The sequence below is a fragment of the Pezoporus occidentalis genome, unplaced genomic scaffold (genome assembly GCF_034315485.1).
Source record: "Pezoporus occidentalis ecotype Australia unplaced genomic scaffold, CSIRO_AGI_Poc_V1 ctg71, whole genome shotgun sequence".
NCBI lineage: Eukaryota > Metazoa > Chordata > Aves > Psittaciformes > Psittacidae > Pezoporus > Pezoporus occidentalis.
Window position 1 is genome coordinate 1670460 of NW_026916062.1, and position 12629 is coordinate 1683088.

Genomic DNA, 12629 nt, shown 5'->3' on the forward strand with positions numbered 1-12629 from the left:
CAGGGGAGGCATTGTTTAAAGAAATGTTTCTTTGCTTGAACCAGAAGTCCAAATCTGCTCAGTTCATTTAAAACATATATATATATATATATATATATGTATTTTCTTTTCCTCTGGAATAAATGAATAAGCAGTTCCTTTTGTGGTTTTCCTGATGCTCAGTGACTTACTATTATTCTTCCAGCAGAAAAAGGATCAAACTGTCGTATGAACAGATGTGTTCCTCCTCCTCAACCCCACACTCGCCCTTTCTCTTTGGAAAATGAAAGCGACGAGCCTGGTGTTTGACTAAAAGAGGCTATAAATCTTCTGGGGATATGCTGCTATGTCTTTGCACATAAAAAGTGTCGAGGAAAGGAAAGAGGTTAAAAAGCAAAGAGTACTTGTAATAAATCATATGCTGGGCTTGAGTTTTTAACTCTTAGAAGGGCAGGGCTGTTTTCATACACTAACAAGGCAGGAAACCCTTCTGCTCCGGGGCTCAGGGCAGCGGGAAGGCAAGGGGCACATTCAGGTGTGCCCGCATGCCGGCTCCTCCCGCTCGCAGCGCCCAAGCTGCCGAGAGGAAGCAACCCCAGGAATGCAAACGCTGATCCGCCCGCAGTCGCCGCTCCGGCCGCGCTCTGCCCCGTCCCACCGACAGGTACGGAGCGCGAGCGGCAGCGACGTGCGGGGCGCCGGCGACCGGGAGCTCCTGCGGCGGTGGAGCGCGGACGGCGGTGAGACGGGGCGGCAGGTGAGGCGGGCGCGGGAGCGGCGGGGCGGCCCCGCGGGGGCGCGGCCGCGGGGGGCCGGAGGGGGAGCTGCCCCCCACCGCCGGACTCGGCGCATGAGGCCCCGCACCGCTCCCGGGGCCGCCCCCTGCCTGCCCCGGCGGGGCGGGCGGGCGGCGGCGGCTGCTGGGCGATGGCGGGGCGGCTGCGGGCGCTGCTGCGGGCGCTGCTGCTGCGCTGCCTCTTGCTGGGGCTGCTGGGCGGCGGCGGCGGCGGGCAGCCCGGCGGGGGGGAGTACTGCCACGGCTGGGTGGACGCGCAGGGCGGCTACCACGAGGGCTTCCAGTGCCCCGAGGGCTTCGACACGGCGGCCGCCACCATCTGCTGCGGCTCCTGCGCGCTGCGGTACTGCTGCGCCGCCGCCGAGGCGCGCCTGGAGCAGGGCGGCTGCACCAACGACCGGGACCCCCCCGACCCGGGAGTGACCGCTCGTGAGTGCCGGTTCCCGGGGCTGTCAGAGCCCGGCTCGGCTCGGCTCGGCCTGGCGCGGCGGGTGGGCAGGAGGCGGGCGCGGCTCCAGGTGCGCACAGGGAGGAGGCGCCGGATGCTCGGGGTTGGGAGCAGTGAGAGCGCCCCGGGATGCTCCTGGTGCGGTGGCTTCGCGGTGAGAAGCGCCACCAGCAGCTGGATCTATGCTAATTGGAAGGCGCGTTTGTGTTTTAAGTTAGCACTGGGAAACTTAACAGCGCCTGTTTAACTTCGTCTTTTCCCGGAGGTGCGGCTGGGCTCCCTCCTCCGGTGCTCTGCAGGCGAGACCCCGACGTGCAAGGGCCCATCGTTTTTTCAAAGAAAAGAAATCCGGCAGCGCACACGCAGAACACTTTCCCAAGTGGCACATTCTGTGCTTATTTTCCACGTTATGAGTGGGAGCGACTTAACAGCATCTGCAGCATTTTGAGTTTAGCTTGCAGGTTCAAGCTGTTAACATTGGACAGCCCCGGTGGTTTTGGGGGATGAGGGAGGGGAGGTTGAGTGTGATTCTTGGGCGAAGCTGAACTAGAACCAGCAAACGGGGCATGGTGTAGACAGCTTTTACCGCTGGTTACTGTTAAAACTGTCAACAGAAAGAAATTTTGAGTGGTATGTACAGGGTTTAAACCTTGATACTGTTCTACTGGTAATGGTTGAAAGCTCTGTTTTCTGAGCAGCTTCTCAGGGCGTTAGTGGGACTGAAAAGATATGTGAAACGATGGACTTTATATCTGCACAGCAGACCTGTTACTTCCGTATGCTAATATGCATGGCTTTTCTTATTCTTTCTTCTCTCAGAACCAATCTACATTCCATTCCTCATTGTGGGATCGATATTTATTGCCTTCATTATCATAGGCTCTCTGGTAGCGGTTTATTGTTGCACATGTTTAAGACCTAAACAGTCATCACAGCCGATACGATTTTCTCTGAGGAGCTATCAGACCGAGACTCTTCCCATGATCCTGTCCGCGACGAGCTTCAGGACACCGTCAAGGCAGTCTAGTACCGCGACAAGTTCCAGTTCAACTGGCGGATCAGTGCGCCGGTTCTCCTTTCCGCGGGCAGAGCCAGGGTGCCTTGTGGCATCGCCACCTCCGCCGTACACATCTGGCTGCTTCCAGACAGCCCACACAGTGCACCTGACCCAGCCGTCGGGATTTGTGGTGTCGCCACCGTACTTTGGGTATGCTCTCCAGCCAGAGCCTGCTCTGGCTGGGAAGAGCTGCTCCGATTTCAGTCAGAGCTGAAAGGAGTTGTGAAGGAATAGTGCAGCCTTGTAAAGGAAGCGCAGGGACTGCTGCTGTTGGGTGTCACACTGACATGATCGGTGGCTTCGGAAGTCAGAACTGTTCCTGTGGGTGAGTTGCCCTTGAAAAGTGCAAGGTCTCATTTGGGATCTCATTTCCCAAACTTGGATCACACTAACAAATGTATTGTAGAATATTCCAAACCGTTGCTCTAAAAACTGACTGTCCAGTCTAATTTGTGCAGAATGTCACAAGCAGAAAAAACATTTGGTGGGTACAGTTACTCATTTCATGGTGTTATAAATGACATTTTAACCCTGAATGCTAATAACTTAGTTAACAAATGGTGGCTGCATTCCACTGATAATAATCAGACTAGTTCTATAATGCAGCAAGGTGCCTGAGAAGTAAGAGAGAACTTGTATTTACCAGGGATCCTGAAAACAGCTGACTGCTTCCCAGTTCTATGAGCAGTGAATGTAAGAGGAAGAATTGTATTACAGCTATCAAAATGCTTAGGATTTTTAAAATATGCTTAATATACTTGAACATACACTGCATATTTGTGTTAGTAAACTTTAACTATGATAGATAAAACTAGTACTAATTAGGCTAGTTGAAAATGAATCAGTCCCAAGCAGCCAAATAATTGTCTGAGAGAAGCAGAAGGTATTCAGCGATATCACTAACAACTTCTCCACGTGAAATCCTAAAAATGGTGGGTGTTGTGTTAAAGCATTTCTCATAAGGCAGTATTTATTGCTGGCTTTTTGCTCAGCAATGTGTGTAAGTTGGAGAAACTGATCATAAAGTTCTATGTATAAAATGTAAAGACAAACTTGTAAATTATAATGTATTTACAGCATTGACGACACTAATTATTTAGTAGTCACACACACAAGATTATCAATAAACTGTGTGGTTGAAATGCTGTGTCATCTGTATGTCTCCGTACAGTGCTTGAAGAGCAAATTTTCACTTAGGTGTCATAACTATACTAGTTTTTTTTCCTGTTAAAAATAGTTATTTTTTCTTTTGTAAATGATTTACATTCTTAATTGCACCTGTTGTGCAGATTTAATATATAAAATTCTGACTGTATAGTAAACTAACAGAGTAATTAATGTCTCTTATATGTAACTGCAGTAAAAATGTGGTAAAACCTACACTGATTAGTTGGGTATTTTAATTTAAAACATCCTGCCCTATGAATAAATTCTGTTTGCCCTTCTACATTCCTTCACCCAAGTAAACCAACAAGCCAAATGGAAACGCATCTAAACCAAACACATGCAGCCAGCAAATGGAAAGTACACAAGAAAAAATGCAGTCATTGAAGGGTTTCTCTGTACACTTACTTTTGTGAACAAACAAAGTCATTCTGTGTGTCAGAATCTAAAGTATCGGGCTGAACTTATTTTATCAGCCCCAAACTCCCTGTGGGCAGATCTACAGTACATTATAGCTGAGCTGTTTCACAAGTACCAGTGTATTGGTGCATGTTAAAATTACAGCGCTTCTGTCCTGAATTACAGTATCTTTGTATTTTAGAAAAGCTTCATCGGATCTTCCTCAAGAGTTGAATAAATGCTCTTTCTTAGCAGATATGGAGCAATCAGTATCTTAGCATCGTGAAAAAAATGATTTTGAAATAACTATTTTAATATATTGCATAATTGATTTTACAATTCAACAGATACTACTACTGGAAATGTGATTTCTGAGCAGAAAGACAAGTTGTATACAATAATGTTTTAGGCAATAGGCTTTAGTTTGAATGCTGTAATTGTTAATTTCAGCCTAAAATCATGATACACAGTAGTGTACCCGTTTTATAAAAATCTGAAAAGTGTATACAAAAAAGTATATTTCAAGTATTGGGTATTTTCAAGTATTGGTAAAAAAGTGTATTTCAAGTATTTGGGAAATTAATTGAAAGGTAAGTGTTTTTTCTTGCAATTTTTTAGGGAAACAATCTTCAAGGAAGGGGGTGGTTAAATGTTTACCCACCTTTGGTGATGTTTCATAGGACTCTGCGCATTTTGAATGGGTAACAAATATGTTCATCAGGTAACTTCTGCAAAAATAATTTAATACTGCAACATATATCAGCGCTGTTGTCTGGAAGTGTTCCATGAGACCTGCTGATCGTTTTTAGCTAAGAAGGTGTAATTTTATGTACTTTTTGATTAACGAGTGATGAGTGATCGAGGCACTGACACAGGTGCTGGGTAGCTGAAATTTTGTATTCTCCTCAAAGACAGGCTGTACAGTGAAGTCAGGAGCTGGACGCAGTTACTGCCAGTTAACATTTGGCTGTGTATGCTGAACAGGCCAGGCTGCCTCATCGTCATGGTCTCAGTGGGCTCTACAGGCGATTTATTTGTGTTTTAACACAGGGACAGATTTTTGCTACAATTGTGTACAGTCTTATAGATTTTAATGATCATTCAGCTTAAGTCAGGGCTGTGAAGTTTGCTGTGCAGTGTGAAACTCAGCATAGCAGGGATGACCCCTCTGAGCTACTTCCTTTCCTGCCCTGATGCTGCATACTGGGCTTGACCTCATAAAATGCTTGAAGAACTTGACACACAGGAACAATTTCATTGAATCAGACTTCTGCAAGTCTCTTAAGATTATAGAGGGCTAAGCACTTTGCAGGTTGATAGCCAGAGTGCAACAAGTCCTGCAGATGGGGGTCTGAGGCTGGGAAAGATCAGGCATAGTTAAAATAGCTGTATAGGTTTACCTGTGAAGCAAGTGGGGTGGGGATTTTGCAAATAGAAGACTCTGTAAATTAAGAAGAATCTATATTATAGATGTACATATTCATATTCATGTAGCTACAGTGGCAGTGACCTCTGTAACTGAAGGGAGAGGAAAGGAGGTGGCCCACAAGCTTGTGAACAAAAATGCTATGCTCGTTGCCTGTGCCAGTAGTTTCCAACCCAGATGGATTCAGCTAAGAATGCTAAACGTCTTTCCTAGTGAAAAGGACCCGTTGGTACTAGGTGCTCCTATGATTTATAGGAAATAGTAATTTTTGTGAAACTTCCAGACAGAACACTGATACAGTTTTAGTGACTAAAGAAGCAGTTTGAAGGGCTAGATATGTGCTGGAACTAAAAGCAGTTGCTTGCTATCAGAAGTAACATTTACACAGTACTTGATTTACTGACGTTTATTTTTTAACAAAGTAGGTTTAAGTGTTTCTGTTGTAGTACTGGAGTTAGATTATTCCCTTTTTGCTAGAGTGATACCAATCTACAATAAATTAAAATGAAAAAAGAATCACACCCATTAAACTGGTTATTATAATTGCCCACATTATGCACAAAATCCTTTGATTGCCATTAAATGGTAATGGCATGTATGAAACTCAAGACTTCTGTGGGTAAAGAGTAATAGTGACAGGAATTAGATCAGCTGTTTGTGTTTTTACACTGTGGGTTTCTTCAGTGTGTTATCTTCGAAATGGATCAGAACTCTTCAGTTCTAGGAAAAACATTGCAGGTACTTGCAAGAATGTCCTGCAGGTTTTATTTGTAACTTGGTAAGCGGTACAGTACATGGCTATGTAAACCAGGGGGAATTACAGACCAGTCAGTCTCATCTCTGGTCCTGGCAAAATCTTGGAGCAGATTCTCCTGGAAGGCACGCTAAGGCGCATGAAAAACAACAAGGTGCTTTGTGACAGCCAGCATGGCTTCACTAAGGGGAAATCCTGCCTGACCAATTTGGTGGCCTTCTAGGATGGGGCTACAGAACTGATGGACAGGGGTAGAGCAGTTGATGTCATCTACCTGGACTTGTGCAAAGCGTTCGACACTGTCCCACACGACATCCTTGTCTCTAAATTGGAGCGACATCAATTTGATGGATGGACCGCTCGGTGGATAAAGAACTGGCTGGATGGCACACACAAAGAGTTGTGGTCAATGTCCCAGTGTCCAGCTGGAGACCAGTAACGAGTGGCATCCCTCAGGGATCGGTGTTGGGACCGGTCTTGTTTAACATCTTTGTTGCTGACATAGACAGTGGGATTGAGTGCGCCCTCAGCAAGTTTGCTGATGACACCAAGCTGTGTGGTTCGGTTGATAACCCTGGAGGGAAGGAATGCCATCCAGAGGGACCTGGACACGCTTGTGAGGTGGGCTGATGCCAACCTCATGAAGTTTAACCATAACAAGTGCAAGGTCCTACACCTGGGTCGGAGCAATCCCAGGCACAGCTACAGGTTGGGCAGAGAAGAGGTTCAGAGCAGCCCTGTGGAGAAGGACGTGGGGGTGTTGGTTGATGAGAAACTGAACATGAGCCGGCTTCAGTGTGCGCTCGCAGGCCAGAAAGCCAAGCGGATCCTGGGCTGCATCAAAAGGAGCGTGACCAGCAGGTCGAAGGAGGTGATCCTGCCCCTCTACTCTGCTCTTGTGAGACCTCACCTGGAGTATTGTGTGCAGTTCTGGTGTCCTCAACATAAAAAGGTCATGGAGCTGTTGGAACAAGTCCAGAGGGGGCCCATGAGGATGATCAGGGGACTGGAGCACCTCCCATATGAAGACAGGCTGAGAAAGTTGGGGCTGCTCAGCCTGGAGAAGAGAAGGCTGCATGGAGACCTCATAGCAGCCTTCCAGTATCTGAAGGGGGCCTATAGGGATGCTGGGGAGGGACTCTTCATTAGGGACTGTAGTGACAGGACAAGGGGTAATGGGTTAAAGCTTAAGCAGGGGAAATCTAGATTGGATATAAGAAGGAAGTTCTTTTCTGCAAGGGTGGTGAGACATTGGAATGGTTTGCCCAGGGAAGTTGTGAATGCTCCATCCCTGGTGGTGTGGTGTTCAAGGCCACGCTGGACAAAGCTTTGGGTGACATGGTTTAGTGTGAGTTGTCCCTGCCCATGGCAGGGGGTTGGAACTAGATGATCTTAAGGTCCTTTCCAACTCTAACTATTCTATGATTCTATGGATTGTTTGCAATACTAATCCCACTGGAATAATAACAATAAAAAAGTGAAAATGTCCAAATTATTTTGTCACTACTATTCAGTTACAGCTTGACCATGACATTAAAGAGATGGAATCAATTTTCAGTGCTGTTTTTCTGCATGGTGTAATGTGCTGTGTGGACTTAAACTACTCTGAACAGAGCTTCTATTTTTTGGGACGCGCACACACACACACACACCCTACTGCACCACAATAATCACATAAGCAGTGTTTGATCCACAATTACATTGAGGCTGTAATTCCATGTTAGGCTGTATTCAATAGCAAATTGAATTCAATAGCAGTATGTTAGGGCTCTGCTGAAAATCACTGAATGGCAGACTCATGTCCTCACCCCATCCTTTCTTTTTTTAACTTTTTCTGGACTTCACATGAGAACTGAAAAAGGCATCTCAGAGTAGGTGTTTAAAAAAAAACCCAACCAAAAACTTAAAACCGTTTTCTGATTTTTCAGTTTACCTTAACATAAGAATTCGTTGGTATCTGTGAAATGCTATATATAATATATCCCATTTTAAAGAATTCTAAAATAAGAGCGCTGACATACATGTTCTCCTTTGAAAGTAATTGCTACCATTTACAACAAATCAGTTCAACAAAGCTTCTTTATTTAATGGCAAAGTTTATTCATTTTTTAACAATTAAAAGACAAAACATTTAAAATTTGCAGTTCAAAACATGCACATTCACCAAATGCCAAATGACATGTAACACTGCATGGACCTGAACGTGTTACTAAAAGAGAAGAACTATTTAAAAAACACAGTGCATTTAACATCCAATTAAAACTAAACCTGAGAAACTACCATAAACACCGAGTCAAAAAGTCTTCATTCATGCAGCTTCATAATTTCCACAACAGTTTCAGCAGTAATGGCTTAGTGGAGCTGTAAAACCTCACTTTACCTTGAATGCAAATTTTGCTATTACAGGCTGACCACTTTCTGCAGCGGTTTATACATACCACACACTGAAAATCTTGATGGAAAATTACGCTGAAGTAAAAAAACCCAATATTAATACATTTAGTGCTTCTATTCTACAATAAAGAAACACCATAAAATATGATTTTTAAAAAAAACTTGTTCTGGTCACAGCTTTGCAATTACAAATCACTACATGAAAATGCTTTCATTTAAGTTAAAGTATCAAGCCTCCAAAGCGCCCAACTTGGCACATCATTGCTTAGATGAGTAGTCCTTATACTCACAGTCCAGTTGAAGCCTACATGAGTAACGGTTTGCATAAGCAGGAACCAGGTTTGGAATGCTAAAATATTCCTTTGTTTAATAAAGATCTATTGGTTAACAGCGAGGAAAGTGGGGGAGCGAGGGCAGAGGGGGAGAAGGAGAAACTCATTTGTTGAGTTTTGTTACCAGTGAAAACATCTACCAAGAAGGCTGAACTGACAAACTCATTTGCTTACACAGCGCTAGCTTCTTGATATATTATGAGCAGACTTTTAATGAAGGCATTAAAAAACAAGGAACAGCAACCACCATGCACTGCCTCAGAACACTTAGAAATATTGCCTCATGCAGACAGAATGATAAATCCATCAGAACTACAAATACTTTTACACAATACATAAGAAAAAAGGGAAAAAAACTTCTCCTTAAATTTAACACATATTCAAAATTACTCATCATTCAAGATGGGTTTAAATGTAACAAAAGAAGTCTTAAGACACTTAACACGCATCTTCGTAACTCAGTGAATTTTATGGATGCATGTGGACATACAGGAAACTTCAGCTATCTTTTAGTGTTTCAAAATATTTTATTTATTATTTTATACAAATAGAATGATGACTAAGTATAAATCTGTTGAAACTGCTTTGCAAAAATAAGTGTAAAATTAGGAAATGGCAAGAAAAAATTCCAAATACAAATTACCAATAGGTTTCCTAAAATTTGCTTCCTGTTACTTTTTGGACTCCTTTATATATATAGGTATATACGTAAAAATAATCAAGCAACAGTATGTATATAAGATACCCGATTTCTAAGTGGCACTGGTTCAACCTTTTGCTGGACGTTTTTAATACTAACTTGTAATCATTATGCAGTGCACAAGAAAGAGATGGAAAAGTCCATGTGATTTCTGTATTTAATACACATCTGAATGTTCAGGCAATAAGAACAGAGGCATTGTTATGAGCATTTTTGCCTAAACTGTTTTTTCTTTAAACAAACACCTGCACAATCCCCTTATTTTAACAAAGATGTACTAACAGGATGGTAATAGATTATATTACTGTGTATTCAACGTGAAAATAAAGTGCATACTGTATACTTGACCTGATTTAAAAATAGGCACACATAGCTAAAATTATCTTATATTTTAAAATGGAATTGTATGAGCAATCAAAAAACAGAACTGCCACACTGTCTTTTTTACTATTTCCAAGTGGTATCTTCCAACCACTAATTACCAGAAAAAGCAGAGAGATGGGAGAAAAACCCTTAATTATCCTAGAAAACTTAAATTACAGCTGAAATTTAGTACCTTAGAGCTGTTTGAGTTGCTTTCCTTCTTTTTTACATAGTTAAACTGGGGATATACTGTGTGTTATTCTCCACAAATTGTATTACAATAGTGAGACAGAATGCCATTTCAGAAGAGACCATCTACATTTCCCACTGTAAATATTTTACGATGTATTTTAGTCATCATGTCCTTTTCTGCAAAATCAGCTGGTAAACCATTTAGAATAAAAAAAAAATTCAGTAATAAAAATAAATTTGGATTGAGTCATTTTATATGAGTTAAGTACATTGAAAGATTATAAAGGAGCAACACTGTCATGGTTAATTTCAGAAATGTTTTGAAGTTGGTCATTGTCCCTTGGATGACAGAAAATAGGGATCCCCATTTCAGGAAAGGGGCATGCCCCCAAATTTTTTCTTCCGTTAGGTCAAGTGATTTGGCCCTCCCATATTGATCCATCTATTTATCTATGCCTGAAATCGCTTTTCTGAAGGCAGTTCTTGTCTGCATGACTGACTGGCAGTACTGTTTCTAGTGGGATACGTTCCTTTTGTCCCTGTAGCTTCTGTTTAAAGATCACTCCGGGAAACTGGGAGGAAGACATTGCATAACATGCATATGAAATGCAGACTGCCTTCCCATTGATACGCCTTCCTAAATATGTACTTCCATACAGTGCCTTTTGTTGGGCTTTCCACGTGTATTTATAAGTTTCTTTTAGAGCATAAGAAAATCTGATAGTGCAATAAAGTTGTATATTAAGTGTTTAGTTTTATGAAAGGCAAGGACATAAAGTCACCTTTAGTAAGTATATGACTAGTGAAGGAAGGCAGAGAAAAGATGGGATTGGATGAGTTGTTACTTTTGAGTTGAAAATAGGTAATTTGGAGAGAAAGAGGAAATTCTTAATTTAACAGATCACTGGGGATGCCATTGTTCTGTTTTTCCATCTAGTTCATCTCCACTCAAAGAAAAGAGAGAAAATCTCTGTGCAGTGCACAGAAATGCAATTAAAAAATAAAATCAACTGCTACTATAGAAAAAAATATTTTAAATGTGATTATGGTGGCTTTTAAACTTAGAATTAAACATGGACTAAAAAGCTACAAGATTTAACTGAATTCTGAAGTTAAAGTAGCTTTTCTTAGTTTGAAACCTGATGGTTGCTGGGAAGTAAGCTAAGAAATACCAATACTACTTTAAAAAGTTATCACAATGTTCTCATTTAACACCTCCCTTTTTTTCTTCTTTTTTTTTTTTTCTAAAATCAGGTGTGCATCTCTTTCTATAGCCATTTCCTCTCCATTTTTAATTAAAGATGAGAGCATACAGGTATTCTGCATGACCAGTAAGTTGTAAAGAGTCTGCTGCAATGCATTTCACACCTTTATAGGAAGTGGCTTTAGTGCAAATAAAACAGTACTTACCACAGGCTAGCAAAGGGCATGCTTTGCTCTCTGTTTCAATGTATGCATTTCAAATAATCTTAGTATAAAAATGTTGAAAATTTAATTATTTTTTTTAAAATAAGCTAAACTTTCTTTTGAACCTACAGTATAAGCAGATACAATTAAGCATTGCAAAAATAAAGTTTGCTAAAGGGAAGTAAGGCAGAGCAATTCTTAAAAATTGGACAAAATAATATGTGTACTCACTTTTACAAGGTGGCAGCCATTTTCAACATATGCAATATTAAATGAAAGTAAGGGGAAAGCTTCTATAAGGCCAAAGGTGCAAAGACTTGCAGTTTTGAAAGTAAATGCCATAAAGGCCACTCAAATTTGACTCACTGTAGTATAAATCTTTCTCCTCAAGTGCAGAGACTCAAGCATGCAGTTCTGAGATCAGGACTGGAGTTAATTTCCTTTCAAATTATTTCTAACAACAGAAAATTTATGGAACTTCTTTGGCAAACGTTTTTAGGTTAGTTTGACACAAACATCTATAAACATCTTGACCCAAAATCTTTCTTAAAGAAGGTGAATTAACACCATTGATATACTTTTTTTCAGCACTTGTTGAAATCAAAGGCTTTTTATCAACTGTATTTAAATATATTAACACTTAAAAACCTTCACAGATGCTAATGGTCTATCAATGTAAAGTATGTTTAGCATTCTGACCATTGCCTTCTATGACCAATACTGATTCAACTTCATTGTAAAATAAGCAAGCTGGCAAGATACAAGATAAATTCCAATCTGTTTACAAAGGCTAAGCAAATACTTGTTAAAAAATTTAGAGATGGTGTGTTACAGTATAGTTGCACAGTGCTTATGTCTACTGAGTACACAAATCCAATCTTTATGGAACAAGACCATCATAGATCTTTAGACCTCAGACAACTGGGCCATAGTTGCAGCTCCCAGCAAAGATCTAGTAGTCTGTCTCACAAAGTAACTACTAAGACCCAAATCTTGAGCTGTGTTTCTTCACCATTCCTCAGGCCTTTGTTTTGTTGTATCGTAAGCTCGTATTACTTCAGACTGGGAAACTATTCCATTTTCATCTTGAGAGAAGGCATAGCCATCTGCAGATATAAAACAAAATAGGAACCAATTAAGTGTTGATCTGAGTTTTTATTGAAGCTTTAATAAAAAGCTCTTAATAAAGGTCAAAAAAAGAGGAGAATAAACCTCTTT

General features: G+C 41.5%; 2 protein-coding genes across 7 annotated transcripts in view; one reads left to right on the plus strand and one right to left on the minus strand.

The window, feature by feature from the left end:
- Positions 1–906: 906 nt before the first annotated feature.
- On the plus strand, positions 907–3315 carry SHISA3 (shisa family member 3). Its single transcript, XM_062642424.1, has 2 exons — positions 907–1204; positions 2043–3315. Exons 1-2 carry the CDS (start codon positions 907–909, stop codon positions 2492–2494), a joined length of 750 nt encoding a protein of 249 aa, XP_062498408.1. The 3' UTR covers positions 2495–3315.
- A 4784-nt stretch (positions 3316–8099) lies between these two features.
- The window catches only part of ATP8A1 (ATPase phospholipid transporting 8A1), a 114596-nt gene continuing 110066 nt past the window's right edge, over positions 8100–12629 (minus strand). For all 6 annotated transcript variants that reach the window (XM_062642407.1, XM_062642409.1, XM_062642408.1 and 3 more), the window contains one exon: positions 8100–12517. In XM_062642407.1, coding sequence (XP_062498391.1) covers positions 12420–12517 — 98 coding nt within the window. In that variant the 3' untranslated portion in view covers positions 8100–12419. The remainder of the gene's footprint in view (positions 12518–12629) is intronic.